A 15,415-nucleotide genomic window follows, 5' to 3' on the forward strand; every position below is an offset into this window, starting at 1 on the left:
ACGGGCCCTCACTTCGCCGGACCGAGGAGTCACTCCGACGGAGAATCGGCTGGACAGATTTTGGGTGCCGTACGCATAGAAATCACTCCGACGCCGGACGATTCGCGGGAGCCGCAAATTTAGGGGTTCGCAGCTAGGGGATGGTGGAAAGGGGTTAATTGTGGAAATAATTTTTGAAACCATGAAAAATAAAAATAATGACACCATTGGTACGTAATTTAACCGATTTTGCGGGTTAGAAATTTTCTACCTACCTTGGGAATTGAACGCGGGACCTACCTAACACTAACCGACGACCCTACCGATTGAGCTATAGCGAACGATGCATGAAAGTAACGCAAAAACGGTATTTAACGTTGATTTGAACGGGCCGCTAAGATATTTTCAATCTACCTGGATTTGTCCGTGTATTTAGTTTACTTTACTATATTTTTTAACTATATTTTATCGTTTTACTTTGTTTTATTTCCTTGTTGTCTCTATTTTTTCTTCACTCTATTTTATTTTTTCAAGCACTTCATTTTTTATTCTTTAATTATTTACTTCTCATTTCTTTACTTTGTTTTATATTTACTGTGATTTCTTTTAATACTTCATCATAATTTTTGGACTTCACTTTACTCTTAAAATTCATTCTATTCTTTATCATCATTTAGTTGTTTCCCTTATTTTATTTTTTTCTTCATCTCCTTGCTCCCTCTAATTATTTACTTCAATTTAGTCTTTGACTTCATTTTATCATATATTTGATTTACTTTATTTTATTTCTTTTCTATTGTCTCTGTTATACCATAATTTCGACTATTCTATTATTTCCACTATTCTATTATTTTTTCTATTTTTTTCTCTTTAAATTTTTCATTTTCATTCTGAGAGTGGTAGGCGTAAAGGGGAGAAGAGAATATAGCGCTAGTGCGAGGGAGAGAAGGTGCGCGTGACTCCGGGCCGCACTGCAGCTCCGGTGCGGAGTGCTTTGACTACACATGCAGCCCGTCTCAGCACCTACGCGCTGAACCGCACTCCCGTGTTCATTCTCACTCCGGATTTTCCGTCGGACGGAATCAACGATTTTTAACAGTGTTGTTATACCTGAACCGGGTAAACCTCTAGATTTGCCTCAGCTAAATGCTCTTAGATTTTTCCTGTGTACGATAAGTATCTTGATTTATTTTGCGAGGAAATATCTGTACTTTTAAAGGATGCCTGTCATTCTTAATACGTTCAATTTCGTATAATACTGTGCAACACTTCTGTTGTGAAAAAGTTGCTTTAGGCGCCGCCGCACGGCGGGAGGGCGCGCGGCCAGCGCGTAACGCGTATTGGCGCCTACAAACCTAAGTGGATACTTCAAGCATTGTGCAATGCGTGAAGTATCCACTTAGGTTTGTAGGCGCCCGTGAGCCTCTCGCGCTGGCAGCACGCCGCTTCGCTCTGTTAGCTTTATATTTATACTCGCATAGTCAGCGTTTTTTAACTCATGATTTTGAAATGTTTGCACACTCTGCATTGATTATTCTCATTAAAATTGATGGGAAAAAATATGTATCAATTTATCAAAGGAGAATAATAATATAATGTGTGTTTTTTAAGTAATGGTGGTTTCGTGTTAAGTTTAATGATTTCCAAAGCACTTTAATTTTTTCTTTGACATTTTGTGCTTTTATTGTGCTGCAGCGAGGTGTACGCGCAACCAAACGCTCAAAATTTGACGTATTTGACTCTAAAAGATCGATGTACAAATGGGTTTAAACTAAAGATTGCGTGCTTTTTGGTTTTTCTCCCTCTTTTATTCATTTTTGCAGTTTCTGTCAGCACAATTGCGGCTCATTGGGATTAATGTCGCTTGGAAAAGTTTTTACAAATATTTGTCACGATTTAAAAATATAAATGTTTTCAAAATGAACTAATAATTTCGTAAAGAAAAAAATTAACAAATAAAAAAAGTACCTATACATATATAAGGTATATTGTACATCGAATATTTTAAGGATATAGAAATAAAACCAAATATTCACCAAGGAGAATTTAAAAAGCTGATTCAAAAGGAGAAAGTAATAACATTTCATTTAGAAAATGAGCAACCATAACAACACCTCCTTCCCTCTCAATTTCTCATTTCCATATTGTCAATATAATTTTACATACCGACTAAAATATAACGCTTGGACCAAGTCACCGTTGCTTGTTTTACGTGTGGTCGTAAACTGCTGGACAAAAAAGGTGCGCGGACAAAAAATCGTTGACAAAATGTCCAGAAACCTCAGAATGCGATGAATGATAACATATATAAACTAAATACAAAAATATATGTATGATGATTACAAAACGTCTATTCGTGAAAATAAAAAGGTAATTTGAAAAAAAATGAAATGGCATCCGGCAATTGCGAGCTACTGGTAGCCAGGTGGTGCTCCAGCGACGAATCTCCGACGTGCGTTCGTCGGTCCAGTATTAGTGAGAGTGGGTGGTGGTGAATTGACGGTTAGGATGATTTCCTCCAAAGGGAGGAAGACTCTCTCTCTCCTGCTGCCGCGGGACGAGGAGCGAGCTACGCGATCGGGCTCTCGTCTCCTCCTGGAGGTGGAGCTCCCGCTGGCGCAACTGAAGAGACGAGCGAGGGTCGATTGGTGTCGAGCCACCCGTGGGCTCGGTGTGGAATTCCCACTGTGCCGCGACACATTGCAGGAGAACGTGCACCTGGAATCAAAAGGTTTCATAAGTACATGGAGAAAGGAACGAATTTCAGCATTCTGATACATGTTTCGTGACTAAAATTTCACGTAGAACACGATGCGCACATAGAAAATTACCGAAATTAACTCCTTACGAAGATATTTGATGATTCTTGATGCGTGAATTCAAACCACCCGCTCATTAAAACTCAATGCTCAACGTGATTCACATCGCGCGCTAAACGTTATCATGACAGTCTCTGCGATGTAAAAATCTGGCAACCTCAGTCTTGACGCTTTGGCTCAGCTGTAGCAAATTGCTTATAGTTTGAACAACACATGGTGGAAAATGGACATTGCTCGATTGAGAGGCTTGCAGAAACCGTTGTAGTGCGCGATTTGACTCGCGTAGAGCTTTGAGTTTCTTGTGAGCGGGCAGTTCGAATTCCTGGTAGCCAATGTGAAATAAAAACGTTAATGTCTTTGTTAGGAGTTGGTTTCAGTAATTCCCGTTGTGTGAATCGTGTTCTACGTGAAATTCTGATTAAGAAACATGTATCAGATTGCTTAAATTCGTACCTTGTCTAGTGGTCCATAATACTGCCGTGATAGTAAAGAGAGCACACTGGAAAAGAAACACATTGGATCTAGAGTCCTGACTCTTGAATTGAGGTAATTCAATGTGATCTAGTTCGCCACCAAGTTGCGCTGCTACGTGGTTTGTGTCTTCGAGAAGCAATGACTTTCGTCACGTTCAAGTTAACGCAAGGAACGCCGCGCCGCACGGTCGGCTCGGTCGGCGTGGAGCGCCTACAAGACCGTGTGGATACTTCACGCATTGCGCCAAACACAGCACGGTCGGCTCGGTCGGCTTGAAACGCATATTAGCGCCTACAAGACTATGGAAATACTTCACGCATTGCGCCAAACACAGCGGGTCGGCATGAAACGTATATTAGCGCCAACAAGGTTGTATGCGTACTTTTCGAAGTGAGCTCACACCAGGCTGCGCACTTGTCGTTGAATATTGGTAATTTATTGGTACCAGACCTACCGCCCGCGGTGTGCACAATTTCTGACCACACTGGAAAAAAAACCACATTGGATCTAGAGTCCAGACTCTTGAAAACATTGACAAGAAAAAATACTCTTGGTTCTATCAGATTTTTGCTTAGATCAAAAGGAAATCCGCTCGACTTAAGATGCTTGGCTCTTGATTTAAGCTAAAATCCGATTGAATCAAGAGTATTTTTTCTTGTCCATGTTTTTAAGAGTCCGGACTCTAGACTAGATCCAATGTGTTTTTTTCCCAGTGCAGTAAGGGGCCGTTTAAGTATTACGTAAGACACTTAGGGGGGGTGGTGGGGGAGGGGGGAGGAGGACGGTGGGAGGAGGAGCGGGAGGAGGGGGAAGGAGCGGGAGGAGGGGGAAGGAGCGGGAGGAGGGGGTCCGAGCTTGTCTTACGGAGCCTCAGTAGGGGGGAGGGGGGTCAAGCCGAGCCTTAACGTAAGTTACAAAAATTTAATAACTGGTAAACACCCTGAAAATTAAATTTCAATTATTATCTTATTTTTTCTGCCGATTTTCATCAAAATACCTTTACAAAAGCCTCAAATGTATTCCAGCTATTTTATCAGGCTCTCTCCATTATTTTCTAAAAAAATGGGGGGGGGGGAGTCCCCGCCAATCTTATAAAATTCAAAGGGGGGGTCATATATTTCTTACGGGTGCCATACAGGAGGGAAGCAGGGGCGGGTCAAAAAGTTGGCAAGGGTACGCCTTACGTAATACTTGAACGGCCTAAAAATTTTCAAAATCGAGTTTCCTTCAAAAAGTTCGCGTCTAATCTCGTTTAGATGAAATCACTGAAATAGCTAAGACAGCAACTTCATCACAATTGTGCGAAAACGAGACGTATAAAAGCCGGAAGCGCGCAAAAATGACGCAGGCAAAACAGCCGCAAGTGACATTATTCCTCCTGAGAGCCTATGAAAACAGTGCTTTCAAGGTAATTGCCGCCCTTCTCTGCCAATTTTTAGCTTGAAAATGTGTTTGACGTATGTCCAAAATGCAACCACGAAAGCATGCAGAAGATATCATTTACGGCTGTCTTGCCTATCACTAGCCTAACATGAAAATGAATTATCATTTTTATGTAATTGAAATAAAATCGGTCAATTTTTAAACATTCGAACGGTTTCTAAGAGTTTTTCGAATGATCACTGATCAGTGACAATTTGACAAAGAAAGGAGGCTTGGTTTCTTTCAATAAGATTGCCTGATCAGAGCTGCTCGTTTCAGTACTCTCAAGAGCAGTGGCGTGGCGTGAATTGCGACATATCGATTGTTATGCCATTTAAACATATGGTTAAGAATCTATTATAAAGGTGTTCGCTGCGAACACCCTGTTTGTCGATCCTTTTCCATAGGTTTAAATGGCATAATAGTCGATATATCGCAAAGCACGCCACGCCACTGCTTAAGAGTAGTGTAAGGCGACTGGCTATACAGCATGAGCAGGGTCCAAATTTTGTATTAAATTGACCGAAATTTTAGACACTGTAACAGTAGTACCCTGAGATATCTGGGTATGAATATAGTGTCCTACTGAACGTTAGTTATTAAGTATACTCTCGTTTCTCTAGATGTCACTCAGAGGCCAAGACTTGCAAGTAACCAACCAATACGATTCAAGTTCGATCCTGGCGGCTCGTGCCTAATTTTTGACGAGGTTGCACATTTTCAACCCAAAGATTTGGTCAATGTAGCCCAAACGAGAAATAAAAATAATCATCCCTGGTAAAAATTGGCAATAGAATCTGTGCTTCACAATACCCTAGCCCTGCAGCTGGCTATGAGATTTCCAATAGCTTCTATAGCCGGCTACACAATTTCTTATAGCCGATGGCGATTAAGCAACAGCCAGTTGATAAAGTGTATGCTAAACGTTACTCATTACGAATGCTAGGACTGTGCAATACCTCTGGTGTGAAATAGTTGCTTCAAGCGCCGTGGCACGCTGCGGCGCGGCAGGCGGGCAGCCAGCGCGAAACGCGCATTGCCGCCTTCAAACCTAACAGGGATACTTCACGCGTTGCGCAATGCGTGAAGTATCCCTGTTAGGTTTGTAGGCGCCAGTGCGCCGCCGCTCCGCTTTGTGTTAGGCTCTAATATTTAATCTCGTGGAGTCAGCGTTTTTCAACTCATGATTTTGAAATGTTTGCACATCCTGTATGGATTATTCTCATTTTAATTGATGAAAAAAAAATATGTATTAAATTAAAATATAATGTGTGTTTTGTAAATATTAAGGTGGTTCTTAATTAAACTTAATGATTTCCAAAGCACACGAATTTCTACACAATTTCTTATAGCCTTTTATAATCGATGGCGAAAGAGCAACAGCCAGGCGATAAAGTGTAAAGCCCGGCGATAGGAACATTAGCCCGGCTGCATAATTTTTTATCGCCTCGTATAGCCCGGCTGTATGCTTTTCTCTGCATTCTACAGCCAGCTATATGATTTTCTGTAGCCTTCTTTAGCCGGATATAAGAATTCTTATGGTATTTTGAAACGCAGCTCTTATCGCCAATTTTTACCAGGGATAAAAAAAATGTATTTTATTTTTATACTCTGTTGAACATATTTGAGTAAAAAGCGGAGTGCAGCTGACCGCCAAAGCCCAGAATACTGGAGTGACCATGAATGAGGAGTGCATTCTGGTCTTTGCGAGCGGATTCAACTTTTTTTTATCAACCCAAGAAAACCAAGCAAACAATATTGACTGTGCGTTTAGGTTAGAGTGCCTTCATATACAGAGTATGGCCATTCGTATCTTTTTACCACAGAAGAACTGTGCCGCTTTTTGATTGGTCAACGAGTATTTAGGCTTCATGATGCTCTTACGGCCATAAATAAACAGACAAGGTGGCGATTCACCGTATTATTGATAAGAAGCTAATCTTCGAAAACAATTTCAATTACACGGCAGTAACAATTTAAACTAGCATATCTGCGAATAACACATGAAAAATACATGAAAACACTGCTAAATCGTATTTCGCCTTCCTCACGCGAGGATGTAAGATATGCAGACCTCAAACTTTTTTTTTTTTTTTTTTTTTTTTTTTTATTGAGAGTTTAGTGGCTTTATTCCTTTAGGAATCTACAGCCATCTATAGGCACTATTTATTGTCCGAAGACATCAGGGAGTTTGGTAGACATCCATGCTCGGGCTTACAAATTTTCACGGATTAAGGCCGAGCGAATTCTGCTTACAGATCCACTCGTCAGTTCCATGAAAATTTGTCGCCACCACCGGGATTCGAACCCGGGACCTATTGACCTAGAGTCAGACGCGCTAACCACTAGGCCAACCTGGCCGGCTAACCTCAAACTTGCTTGCTGATAACAGCCATCTTGTTTGTTTATTAACGGCCGTAAGAATATCGTGTCAGCCTATTTTCTCGCAACCAACACTGGTAAAAAAAAAAACCTCTTGGTTCAAGAATGCAGTTTCTTGTCGTCGGATTATTGCTTGAAACAAGAGTCTGGACTCTTGTTTCAAGCGAATTTTGAATTGAATCAATGCGAAATCCGCTTGAAACAAGAGTCCAGACTCTTGTTTCAAGCAACAATCCGGCGACAAGAAGTTGCACTCTTAAGTCAATGCAATACGGCATTGGTCCAAGAGGTTTTTTTTTACCAGTGAAGACCAAACAGGCACAGAAATGGCCTTACTCTGTCTATCAAGGTACTCTATATCTACTAATCCTTTGTTTCTTAATCGTACTCTATATCGACGGTGAAAGTCGGCAATCACATAACTCGGTTTGCGACGTCGCAGACTTCCTGTCATACTTTATTTTTTAAACAGAAAACTACTCAACGGTAATTCTTTAAAACTGCCGTGATTTTTCTTCTATGTGCGAAGAAAATTCTGCAAAAACTTCAAGGAATCATGTCCATTTGTTCTCCTTTAAAAAAATAACATAGTTGCAGAGATTTTCAGACACCGCAAACGAGTTATGTGATTGCCGACTTGCACCGTCGATATGTAGTTTGGGTTACTTGTGGTCTACCTCCCATGTGAACACAAAATGTCGGTTTCATTGTGTAAATTACCATCACCCTGCACAGCTTTTCGGGTGAGTCTATCCGTACAGTGTACATACCGCCAATTATGGTGATTTGGAAGAGCCCGGCATTCAGGAGCCTCGGCTTCTGGACAGGATTCTCGCTCCGACACGGTAAGAGCCATGAAATCACCGTAAGCTGCCGCACAAGCTTGGTTGGCTATGCCTCGAGTCAGTAGGTTGGTGCGAACTTGTCGGGCTTTGCAGGGATCCTGACTGGCGAAGGCGTGGATAGCAGCCCTTCGTTCCCAAATTGACGGTTGAGGTGGTGGTAGCTGAGGCTGGCCGCCATTGTCCCCGTTACCATCCCCGTTTCCGTTCCCGCCCCAGTTGCCCCCCATCTAATAGCAATAAAAAGACCAATGAGGGGACCGTCCATAAATTACGTCACTCACCCAGGATGGGGAGGGGGGTCTGGAGGTGAGTGACGTAAGGTGCGTTGTTATACTCTCCGGAGTTACTCGGAGATGTGAACAACCGTTGTTGGACTTCGGAGGAATGAAGATGTTGCATGTGTGAGGAATTGGAGTAAATGTAATCATATAGTAACGAATATAAGAACAAAGCACAAGAACATAGCCCGAATATAGGATAAAGAGGAGATTTAATTAAAATATGGGTAAATAAGGCTAAAAGATTATTAAAACACTAAAACACAGGACGTTTCGAGCTGTTACCAGCTCATTTTCAGCTGCAAAAAACCTAAAAACAAGTAAAAAATTGAGTGGCGACCTGACCCCAGCCGTTATCACGTAACCACGTACAAGTAAACAATTGAGTGGCGACCTGACCCCAGCCCCCAGATAAGACAGGAAATTTAGCCAATATTTAAACAATATTGTTTTGGTATTTATGCAAACATTGGGCCAATATTGGTTAAATATTGAGCAATGTTAAAATCGTACACCATCTTTCCTTTTGGCATAAATACTGTGCCAATACTTTGCTGAGAATACTGTGCCAGTACTTCAAAGGGAAAGTATTTGGATATCAATATTGAGACAATACTACACCAATATTGAATCAATTTAGGGGTTCACAGCTAGGGGATGGTGGAAAATGGTTAATTGTGGAAATAATTTTAGAAACCATGAAAAATAAAAATAATGAAACCACTGGGATGTTATTGAATCGATTTTGCAGATAAGAAATTTTTCATCCACCTTGGGGATTGAACCCGGGACCTACCTAACACTAACCGACGACCCTACCGATTGAGCTTTACTAGACGATGTATTATAGTGACTTAAAACCGGTATTTAACGTCGAGTTGGACGGGCAACTAGGATATTTTCCATCTGCCTGGATTTGTCCGTGTATTTATTTTACTTTTTACTTTACTATATTTTTAAAATTTATTTTATCGTTTTACTTTGTTTTATTTCCTTGCTGACTCTATTTTTTTCTTCACTCTATTTTTTTTTTTTTTTCAAGCACTTCATTTTTTTTCTTTAATTATTTACTTCTTATTCCTTTACTTTGTTTTGTTTTACTGTAATTTATTTTAATACTTCATCATAATTTTTTTGACTTCAGTTAATTCTTTAAATTCATTCTATTCTTTAACCTCATTTAGTTTTTTCCCTTATACTTTATTTTTTTCTTCATCTCAGTTCTTTTACTTCATCTCCTTGCTCCCTCTAATGTTTTACTTCAGTTTAGTCTTTGACTTCATTTTATCATTAATTTGATTTACTTCATTTTATTTCTCTTCTTTTGTCTCTGTTATTCTATTATTTCCACCATTCTATTATTTTATTTATTTTTTTCTCTTTAAATTTTTCATCGACATTCTGAGATGCATTTTGCATTTGATTGCAGTTTGATGTCTTCCTCATAAAGACTATGCAGGTGCGATTGCCATAATCTCACAGCTGCACAGCTACTAAGTGCAAGTTCTACAGGAGACCAATAAGCACACGAGATCAAGAATTTCTTCTTCAGTTGAATTTAAATGTTTCATTTGAAATTTGAAAAATAAAAAATAAACAACCAGATGTGAATGAATGATAACATTCTCATTCAATGATAATATTCACAACAGTACATGAACTACAAACGAAACAAAAAAAGAAATAAACTGAGATCATGCGCAAATACATTGAAAATGACCTCAAGGAGGTGGAAATTCAACAATTTCTTGGGAGGCAAAAAAATATATATTATATTATATTATATTAAATTTGACAACAACTGCAATAACCTTTATGAATAATAAGGTTGAAAATAATGGATAATTGTTCAGAAAGAACACATTTGAGCTACGTCTTAAATCTAAGCCTTATTATGTTTAATACTTTTCGTTATGGGCAGGCATTTGGTATGATGACTTATACCGATTAGGATATTGAAAATATTTTAAAAATATTTTGAATAGCAGTATTATTGTTTAAAATATTTTCAAAATATTTTGAAAATACTTACCAATGCATTACTGTCTTTTAAAATGTTTTTAAAATATACAATAAATATTTTGAATATAAATATTATATGTACTGATATTTTAAAAATACTCTCACGATATAAATTTTTACAGTATTGAAATACAAATATTTTGAAAATATTTTATGATGTTTTGGGTAAACATATTCTTTTTAAAAATACTAAATGACGATTCTTTAAATATTTTCTAAAAAAATAATTTTGATTATAATATTATCAAAATATTGTCAGTATTGTGTAAATATTGCGACAGTACTGACAATATTTGCCCAATATTGTAAAAATATTATGTCTTATCTGGGTATAACACGCGTAACCACTCTAACGTATGGTTACGTGATAACGGCTGGGGTCAGGTCGCCACTCAATTTTTTACTTGTTATTAGGTTTTTCGCAGCTGAAAATGAGCTGGTAACAGCTCGAAACGTCCTGTGTTTTAGTGTTTTAATAATCTTTTAGCCTTATTTACCCATATTTTAATTAAATCTCCTCTTTATTTGTAACGAATATATTAGACTCTTCTTAGACCTAATAACGTATGTGTCGTACTTTTTCTCTGAAGATAGATGCTTTATGAATGAATTTCAAGCGCAACTTTTTTTCAGCTTTTTTCGACGAACATACTGTTCAGAACAGATTTTGATAGATGTGCTCGAAACTTGGGATCCAAATAAATAAATTAATGAAAAGCAACTCATTGCTTTATCTTTAGTGAAATTATACGAAACTTTGCGTTATGGGCCGAGAAATATGAGGCCCTCACGGCAAAACGAAACTTCAAATCGAAAGTGCCTCCATTTAGCGGTCCATATATAGGAGGGTGGCCCGCATTTCTTACTTTTTCGAAATCCAATGGGCACACATGTGCAAGTGGTGCCTTTTGATGCAAAATGAGCAGAAAATAAACTTCTGTGTAATAGGAAAAGAAGAGACGCCGAAACGGGTCGATTTTTCTTCTAAGGCGTGATTTCTGCAGGGCGTCGATAGCACTAACAATTTTTTTTCCCTGTTCATTTTGCACCAAAAGGTGCCACGTGCATATGTGTATCCATTGAATTTCGAAAAAGTCAAAAATAAAAGCCAGCCTTGACTTATGTTCGATCAATTGCTTTTTGAATGTTCCCAAGGTGAGCACGTACTTTATTTTGCTTCGATGATGATTTTAGGGCTCTATTCTCATAGTTTTCATCAAGTCACTTGTCAACTGCTTATACATTCAGAGGAGGCTCAATGGATTTTTTTTTCTTTTCAGTTGAAAAAAAGTTACTAAAAAGTATACTAAAAAAAGAGCTAGTACTCTTCAATTTTTTTATTTTCGAGGAACTTTGTGAAACGTTTTATGCTTTTTTTTAACCATGGTGACTCTGCGTCACTGACAACATGACAAATTCAACCAGAGCTGGCCTAAATTCAAAAGATGTTGCCTAATTTCCTCACATAATTGCCTCTTCTTTCGGGAAATCGAAGCGGATACATTCGGCCTTGAAAGTTCGTGAATATTCTCCAGAATCGAGAAAAATCACAGCTCGTGTTTGCACGTTATGTTGTTTAGTTCTCTGTTGAAAAAGTAAGCCTGAGATGTAACTAGGCTAAGAGGAATGCACGATTGCAAGCGGGGAGAAAAATTGTTTTAGGGGTTCAGTGACGAGGCAAGAATGATCAGCTATCGATGATGCTTCATTTGAAGCCATGATAAAAAATCGATTATTAAGGTGTTCGTCTGCGAACACCCGTTTGTCTATCCTTTTGCTGCAGGTTTAAATGACAGATCAATCAATATATCGCAAAGCAACCTACGCCACTGTAGAGGTTATCTCCGAAAGTTGTAAGACAATACCTATCAGCTGGATGAATTTCTGATTAATTGTGGTAGTAAATACTGCAACATTTGGGTTAGTAGTTTTCTTAAAATGCTATCTCCACGTTACGCTGTTTAAGCCGAATGGGTTTTTCTGTAACAATTCCAAAGGAAAAACCCTCTGTCTACCCGTCACCGTACCAGCTTTTTTTTAAATTGAAGTTTTCAGTTTTTTTAAAGACCTGAGCATAGAATTACATCAACTCAATTTTTTACAACTGAACTGGTGCAAAATTCCTCGTTAATATAAGTTCTCTTCTTGAAAATGTCATCTTAGATAAGTCCCCTTTGTTTGATTTGATTCAGATAATTTACTAGTACGAGGATGCATCTACATAATTTTGTTATCATTATTAATGTATATAAATTCCAACTGCTTTAAGATAAAGTTATAATTTTGGTGGCGTTCAATGTACACTCAAAAACACATTGGATTATGCATGTGACATTTTCACTTTTTAATTTACTTATATTGATTTTGTATTCACAAATTCCATTGGAAAAGGTGGATTTTGCAGGTGCTTTATTTCCTTTTCAATGTAACTTAATAGAGAAAGTATGGACACGACGACCCTCCGCTTTCCATGGAGGCCTTAGGATCCACATTTGCGGCGCTATGTCTTAGTTTTTGATGATGGGAAGGGGGTTTATTGCCAACTATTGACGGTTATTATCAGCCGCACTTGCTGCCAATCTTATTATCTTTAAGATGATTTTTTTCACAAGTAGCACACCCTTGGCTGTAAAGCTAAGTAAGTACGTCAAAATATTGCAGTTGTGTAAAATTCCCGCTACGACATGCAAATAAATCCACATTTTAGGTCATTTTGTACCTACATTTACTTACAGCGTCCGCCATTTTTTGGTCCTAAGAGCTCCATGAAGCTCTAGATGGAAGCGCCAATCAAAAGTGGTATAGCGATACTCTCCCTAGGTTACAGTGCTTTCGCTGTTTGCGGACGGAAATCGCGGGAAATCAGTTTTCCCCACGCAATTCATGCTCATATGGAAATCGCTCGGAAAAAATTGAGTGAAAAAAAATAAGTATAAAAAAATTGAAAAAAAAACAGTGAAAAAATTATGAAAAAAGTGAAAAAAATAAGTATAAAAAAGTGAAAAAAATAAGTATAAAAAAGTGAAAAAAATAAGTATGAAAAAAAAGTGCAAAAACTAAGTGTATAAAAAAGTAATAAAAGTAATAGAAAGTATAAAATAAGTATAAGAAAAAATTAAGTTGTGTTCTAATCATGAAAATAAATGACAGAATGTACTAGAGGGTTGGGCCGACAAGAAGAGACGGGGCGAAGCCCTCTAGTTTTTCGAATTATTTTTGAAGATACTTTCAAACGCCACCAAATTCACAGCTTTAACCTTAATCATTCAATTGTGGTTGCGCAAAAACACGGTTCTATTCTTAAGAATCATCTTTTCAAAATGGAGCACGACGAGAGATTTGAGGCTGTGGCAATTTGTTTTACGAGAGATGAGAGTCCCAAATTATTCAGTCCCTTGGCCAATAAAAAAAGACCCTTTAATGAGTTTTCATGCCCCTTACTAATGTACGTTATGCTCAAATCTCTCTTTCACAAAGTAGTTTTTTAAGCTACCAGATTTTTGTAAGATAACATTATGGACAAAGTGGAAACAGTATCAGTTGGAGTCAAGTTGTTTCCCTTACTCTGCAGGTCTTCATATGAAGTTGACAATCGATGGTTTCTAAGCTTACCGAGTGAACTTCTGAGACGTGTGACAGCGAAAGGAGCAAACACATGATACAATTAAAGCTCCCCGTCGCTAACATGACAACTCCACAAAGTATTCAAACAAATCGGACCGAGACGATAATTGATGGAAACTGATGATGACTGATGCGTGGGACACATCTTTTACGACTGAAAACATTTATCTCGATTTTCAATGTTCAAACGTGAGCAACTGTGAAGGCATTGAGTGCGTTTTCTAAAATGAACTGCAGCAAATACCGTACTCTTTTTCAACTTTTTTTACAAAGTTCAGTTGTTGCCACATTTCAAAAATCAATTATATTTCTTGAAATTCCTGCGTGATCAATCGCGATTTTTTTTTATTACTTTTAATTATAACTCAATTTCCTGGTTGGCTGAGTTCCCCTCTCCCTTTCAACATATATTATAGTTGCCTTAAATGTCCGATTCACAGGATGTGCGGTGGCAGATATGATGAGAAAAGTCATTATTTCATACAAACCTTCTTCGAAGCACTCAACTTTTTTCAGAATCCATTTACTTTCCCAGTGGTTCTTCCGTGATCAGAGTTGATGAAAGCGTGCGTGTCAGTGGAAATCGCGAGAAATTCCGAGAGTTCGATAAATTATGAAGAACGGCTGAACTGACCTCGAGAGAATGTTGTAATATGGTCCTATTTATGAATTTTTCTCTAGTTGGTTTCTCTTTTTAAGGCCGGCTCCAGATTACGTGGCACTCGCCAAAATGGCGAGCTGAGTGACGAATTTATTTTTTTTTTAATACTTCGTTGGAAATAATAGGGGAGCACAAAGTAATCAGTGTGCTTTCGTCTCTCTTTTCCATTTCTTCTATAAGGAAATCCCATTTTTCCTCGCATTTGCCGATTTCATGGCACAGTTTCTGCTTTTGGCAGCGTTGGAAAAAAGCAAGTCTGATACGTGTTTCTAGGAAAATGGAAGATGAGTTCAGTGAAATTTTCCACTAATTATCGACGTCACCCACCGTGTATGAAGAGGATTTTTGTAGGATACAACATTTTACCACCATCAAGTAAGTGCGATGCTCCAGACCTGACAGCGTTAATTATGGATGCTTGTAAGTTCGTGGGCTCAAAAAAATCGACAAGTTTGAAAAATTCAACCGTAACGAGGGTCAGGGCTCATGAGTTAATGATTCCCGACCGGCGTACAGTGAATCGAGTCAATTAGAGTGGTCGAAAGTGAAATTGTTGACTAAAACTGCAAATTTTGATATTTATTTCGTCACATTTTCAATTTCAAGGGGTGTTTATGGTAGAAAATTTTACGCAGAAACCAATGGATTCACTTTTAGAACCTCAAAGATGTGTGTAAACGGACTTATAAGCTTTTGAAGTTTCCAAATTTTGTCCGACCTCTCCTATTGACTCGACCCACTTTGCGGCGACCCCGGTCCTGAACGTCGACGCTGACGTCACTGGTGCTTTACAATTCCCATTCATTTTCACGGCCGGCACTCAACTAAAAAGTATACACCTTCTTTCCCACTCGTCTCTCCTGGAAGCTTAAATGCTTAGTCCATTAATTTGAGCCGTTCTGGCAGTTT

The 15,415-nt window shown here is 38.5% G+C and overlaps 1 protein-coding gene across 1 annotated transcript; it reads right to left on the bottom strand.

The window, feature by feature from the left end:
• Positions 1 to 1,552: 1,552 nt before the first annotated feature.
• On the bottom strand, positions 1,553 to 8,269 carry LOC140225806 (uncharacterized). Its single transcript, XM_072305749.1, has 2 exons — positions 7,847 to 8,269; positions 1,553 to 2,697 (listed from the first exon to the last, which is right to left on the bottom strand). The coding sequence occupies exons 1-2, from the start codon at positions 8,146 to 8,148 to the stop codon at positions 2,391 to 2,393; spliced, it is 609 nt and encodes a 202-aa protein (XP_072161850.1). The 5' UTR covers positions 8,149 to 8,269; the 3' UTR covers positions 1,553 to 2,390.
• Positions 8,270 to 15,415: the final 7,146 nt, after the last annotated feature.

This window comes from Bemisia tabaci, unplaced genomic scaffold (genome assembly GCF_918797505.1).
Source record: "Bemisia tabaci unplaced genomic scaffold, PGI_BMITA_v3".
In the NCBI taxonomy this organism is placed as follows: Eukaryota; Metazoa; Arthropoda; class Insecta; order Hemiptera; family Aleyrodidae; genus Bemisia; species Bemisia tabaci.